The 5,789-nt window shown below is 42.0% G+C and overlaps 1 protein-coding gene across 1 annotated transcript in view; it reads right to left on the minus strand.

Moving 5' to 3' along the window:
* The window catches only part of LOC103603645 (voltage-dependent calcium channel subunit alpha-2/delta-3-like), a gene marked incomplete at its 3' end in the record, with an annotated part of 146,050 nt that overhangs the window by 108,015 nt on the left and 32,246 nt on the right, over positions 1-5,789 (minus strand). The window contains exon 12 of the mRNA XM_008588210.1: positions 5,576-5,656. Coding sequence (XP_008586432.1) covers positions 5,576-5,656 — 81 coding nt within the window. The remainder of the gene's footprint in view (positions 1-5,575; positions 5,657-5,789) is intronic.

Consider the following 5,789-nt stretch of genomic DNA (forward strand, 5'->3'; position numbering starts at 1 on the left):
GGACCCGACCCCCCGGGCGGGAGCGCCGCCACGCTTCCCAAGCGGCGCACTATCCAGTGCACCACCGGGCCGGCCCTCTTTTGCAGATTTTAAATACCGCATAATCTATAACTACAGCACTAATCCATTTCTACAAAGTTTGCTGTTGTCAGTCCTACTGGTTTAGACCTTCTATTGTCCCTGCATTTGTATGTATTTATCAGTTAAAGAAAAACAAATGCCAAACATATAAAAAGCCCACCTCGTAACTGAGATTTAGAGCAAATATTTGCCTTGGATTCCCCACCTCTTCTTGGGTCATCTACCCACCTGACACACTCTACAATGACCTCTGGGATACTTGTTCACAGCTGTATCCCTAGCACTAGGTGCACAGTAGATGCAAAATATATGTTTGTTGAATCATTTAATTAAAAAATGAAGAAATGAAGCAAGATCTTTTATCATTTTCAATTAGCCCATAAGGGAAAACATTGAATTTGAAAGCACCAAGAGTTGAAGTTTGCCTGTCAGTTTAACCCGGCGTTTCTCAATCTCATCCTACTGACATTTTGACCCAGATAATTTGTAGTGGGTACTGTCCAGTGGTAACAAACAAAAATATTTATAGATGCTGTCAAATGTCCACTTGGGGTCAAAATTGCCCCCGGTTGGAAACTCCTGGTTTAATCAATAAGTATTAATTTTTTGCCAAGATAAAACATTTCCCTTGCTCAGATTTAACCAACTAGAGATGTATCCATGCAGACTTCACACGTAATTCCTGACATACAAGTTAACTCACACATACCAAATATGTGATGCCTCGCCAAAGGAATATTGTCAAGTTGAATGTTTGCCTATAGCATTTTGCCACCATTATTCACACCACTCTAATGAAGGGTCCATACTAAATACCACACTCAGTTTAAATAGCACATACCTGACCAGTAGCTAATGGTCAGTGCTGTTAATCACTTTCCTAATTAGCTGTTTAAAATGGAACATTTCCCTTCATCACACTGCCTTGAGTTATGCAAATGAGATCATACAACCCACATTTTCACATTTCTCTAATGTAGTCTGTGTTCCTTGCAAAGGAACAGGCTAGCAGATCAGAGACCCCCAAATTTACTAAAAATAGTTGTTTTACAACTAAAATAGGTGAATTTTTTGGTATATAAATCATACCTGAATAAAGCTGTCTTAAAAAGAGCTGTTTTTATAAGAAACCAATGTTTCCATTGTCTGGTGAGTAAATTTTGGATGCTTATGTACCTTCGTATAGCAGGTAAAAAAGGACCCCATTTTCCCTGAATCACTTATTCAGCCAATATTTCTCACATATTTACCATGTGTTAGCTCTTGTACTTGGCAGTGGGAATAAAAAGATAACTGGGACAGTTCTTGCCCTTGGAGAGTCTTCAATTATTTAAGAAATCGAAACGTAACACTTAGCAGTGATTTAGATTTTGATATGTTAAAACGGGCAATTTAAAGCAAATGCAAATAATTCAGAATTCATTATTTAAAAAATTCAGAAGTCTGAGCTTCTTAACAAAAACTAATATTAGGTATCTTGTATTTGTCAGAGGGAGGGTCTAGAAGGCGAATAGGGAGGTCAGACAAAAAACTTCACAGAGGGGAAGAAGTCCCCTGCAGAGTCACACTTTATCACTGTGGCTCAGTTCTTCCTCCCTGTACATTTATTTCTTCTTCTCCCCAGGTCTTCTCTAGCATGGTGGAAGCACTGCCTATGACCATTAGTCTAAAGGGTTGAGTTTCTCCATTGAGAGTGGGTAGGAGAATTATTGCTATGATCTAGGAATTTATGGAACTCAAGTCAACAATAAGGAAGTTATGGCAAAGCAGGTACAATTCAATATACAATATTCTCATTGAGGGTCACACCTGCGCTGTGCTCCAGGTACTCCACTGGGCTATGCTGTGAAGATGAAAAGAACAAAGTCCTTGACCTCTAGGAGTTTCCAGATAATTGCTCAACTTCTCAATTCACCTTCCTTATGTAGACATGGCTTTAAAAATAGCTGCTATTTCAGAGGCCTGTGGAGGGAGGGAGGGATGTCAATTGCAGAGCCTGGTTATTATTCATTTATAGCTAGAGTGCCTGGAAAAAGCAGGAGCTCAGGAAATAGTTATTGAATGAACAAATGAATGAATATGCTGCCAACTTGAAGATAAAACTGGGTTACCCCTAAATCCCAGCATTTTTATACTTTGCATCCAGGTATTTTCTTGTTTGTTTTCTCATTTTATCCCCAAATCAACACACAGCAAGGAAAGGGAGGTAATAATCCCAACCCTATTTTAGATAGACTTTGAGAGACCCAAGACCACACATTTAGCAAGTGACAGAGTGAGTGACAAACATACGTGGACCTTACAGTCTAAGGTTTGTGTTTCCAATAACAACAGAAAAATGGATTAGAGGCCTGAAACATGCAGAAGGTTCCAGGGCTCTGGAGAGACTTGGGAGGCCAAAGGGAAAGTCCTACCACTTCTCCCTTTGCAGTGGGAGAGCAAGTAAGAAAATGCAGCACACTGGTGGCAGCTGGAGAGTTGGCAGGCTTCTCAAGAGAATGACTGTAAGCAATGTCATAGGCCAAGAAGATGGATGGGGCCTGTTTATGCACCAAGGCTGACGAGCAAATGGAATCCTGCCCAGTTTGACTGGCCTTTCTTCAAAGGTGTCATTGACAGATGAGTATCTAAATGTTTTGTTTAAAAAAGAAAACAACAAAGGAAAAAAAAAAAAAAAGAAAGAAAGAAAGAAAGAATAAAACAAAAAAACCCCACCAAAAATAAAAACAAAACAAAACAAAAACCTCTTTCTACCCCAAACAGACACATACAGAAAGAAAGAAAGAAAGAAAGAATAAAACAAAAAAAACCCACCAAAAATAAAAACAAAACAAAACAAAAACCTCTTTCTACCCCAAACAGACACATACAGCTAATAAATATGAACATCCCAGATCGGGCCTGGGAGTGGGGCAGGCCTTTCAAAGGAGTTCTTGACCATCATTTGAAAGTCATATACCTTTTCTTTCAGATAAGTTTCCATTTAACACAAGGATTTCATTGAAACCCCAAATCACTGCCCGTCGGCTGCTTCCCATCTGCTGTTGAAGGCAATCTGATGGGGACAAGCCTGCCCACATATTCATCTTCATCTGCCAAAACAAGCCTTCTTCCCCAATTAAAATGGCCTTTTTAATTTCAGAGCGGTAAACAATGTCTACTCAGTTTGAGGAAAACATACAGAGGAAAGTTGCACGGGGACATGGTGGTGAGTCAGTGGCCATGAGGCCTGGGGCATGTGCTCGAGGGGCCCCGCTGCTTGTGGAGACAGAAAGGTCCTCTTGAGGTCACTGCCTTCATGGAGCTGCGACCACAGTAGCTTTCATGATCACTACCATGCAATTTTGTCTTATCTCATATCTACCAAACACAGTTTGCAAATGAAGGTTAATAGTCCCCAGTTTTAAAAGGTAAGAACTAAATACAATTTCTCAGATGACCTTGCTTCTTGGTCTTGCTCTGTAATCATCTTCTAAAAGTGGGGGCCATTTATACACTGTGAAGCAGTGAACAGGGGGACGCCTCCCCTACCCACAGTGTGGACCAAACCATGTCTGGTGACCTGCCTGTGGTCTCTGGCCACCTATGTAACTCAACAACAGACCAGCAAATCATATAGAAAATGCACGTTCTTCTCTAGACTGGATACACAGTGCTCAGGCTGAGTTCAGATGTCACCATACTCAGCCAAATAGGCATTTATGAAATATAAGGCCATTTGGAAACATGTGAGTGTAGTTTATAAACTTGGACAGGGTGGCTGGGATAGGCACAGTGACCTCAGAGCTGGTCCAGAGCATCCTTTGTGATGACTGAATTAGAAACCCAGGGAAAGGGTTTAAAAAAGGTAAAAAAAAAAAAAAAAAAATTGAGCAGACAGTAGCTCTGGCCAGCCCATGTCTTTGACAGCTGCTACACGTGGCCCCAGCCCTCAGGGGAGGTAACATGTCTCCAGAATTAGCTGGTGGGGCCCGCCTGGAGGAGGGCAAGTCTGACCTCCCTTGAGCAAAAATAAATCTTGCTAAGTTAAATGATCCTGTCTCTCACTTTCCTCAAGGAACATGAGACATTAAGTCACAAAATTTGAAGACAGCAACTGCGAATCCTCAGAGCCCATATCTCTTGGCTGATTAATTATAGATCTGCCTCATTTTTGACAGCTGCTACACGTGGCCCCAGCCCTCAGGGGAGGTAACATGTCTCCAGAATTAGCTGGTGGGGCCCGCCTGGAGGAGGGCAAGTCTGACCTCCCTTGAGCAAAAATAAATCTTGCTAAGTTAAATGATCCTGTCTCTCACTTTCCTCAAGGAACATGAGACATTAAGTCACAAAATTTGAAGACAGCAACTGCGAATCCTCAGAGCCCATATCTCTTGGCTGATTAATTATAGATCTGCCTCATTCAAGATGAGATGCAGATCCCATGCATAAAACTGTCTTCCATGCTATGTCCAATAACCCAGGAATAAACAAGGCAACTGTCCCCAAATTCTTCAATTTTTAGTAATATAATTATGATGCATAGGTTAAGTCAGAAGTAAAGTGGGGGGAAAACAGTATTTCCTACCTAGAGAACACACCCTTCAAACAGGTCTGCACCATCTGCTCCACTTGCCTTCCCTCCTGCAAACATTCACAGTACGCAAGGACACGGAAGTTGATGTTCAAAGTGACCCTAATGCACAACTCACAGAGGAGGCTGCTTGGAAACAAAATGACTCCCTTTGGGAAACCTGGCCAACATCCAGATGGTGCCTGGCATGTCACTCATCCATCAACCAACGGGCCAACAATTATGTATCAGAAATCGACTGTGTGCCAGACACACTCTTAGGCCCTGTTGTTGTGAGCAACTGTCCTCAAATGTGGGCTTGTGGCAGTTTCCAGCCCTTTTGACCAAATACCACCAGTGACAGGCCCCTGCCAGCCACAGACACCTACTAATATTCTTGAGAGAAATGGGAAAAGCTAGAGACAGGGCTTGTTTTACATTTCAAGGCTCTCAGTTGTAAAATGTTCTGGCTTTTCCCTGGTCCCAAACCCAGCACCTGCAGACACTAATTCCTCACGGGGATTAGGGTGATGAAAATTTCAATCCCTCTGGAGAAGGGCACATTTTGTTTTGTGTTTGCCTAAAACTAAACCTTCCTTGTATGTGCTCTGTCACCCTAATGATATAGGAGTTGGAGATCTGCAGTTTACTTTAAATGAGCATGCTTCTACTGCAGAACCAACAATTTCTCACTGGATCACAGTTTAAGAATAGAAACCCTGGGAATGATTTCTGTTTTTATATCAAACACCACCAGTTGTCAGAGCCTTGGTGTGGAGGAGATGACACCACGCTGAGGAGAAAGTACTTTTAAATTTTTTTTTTTAATCCCTTCGAAACCTACTTTTTGGAGAATGAACATGCTCCACTGGAGTAGCTGACCAGCCAGATGAATGGACACCATGCTTACTTTACATTCACTGGTTGAAACCCATCATTTACCTGCCACCACAGGAGATTTCCGTTCATCCAGGAGCTGGATGGAGGTACTCGCTGTCACCACGTTACTTTTGTTAACTGTTCCTGTATAAGGAAAAAACACCACAACAAAAATGGAGATAGTTGCAGTGTGCACGTTAAGAGAATAACCACAATGGTCCACAGTCACCAATTCTGCACATTGTTCTGCAGGTTGGCTCCCGGAACCCAGGGTCCT

The sequence above is a fragment of the Galeopterus variegatus genome, unplaced genomic scaffold, assembly GCF_000696425.1.
Source record: "Galeopterus variegatus unplaced genomic scaffold, G_variegatus-3.0.2 Scaffold4715, whole genome shotgun sequence".
Taxonomy (NCBI): domain Eukaryota; kingdom Metazoa; phylum Chordata; class Mammalia; order Dermoptera; family Cynocephalidae; genus Galeopterus; species Galeopterus variegatus.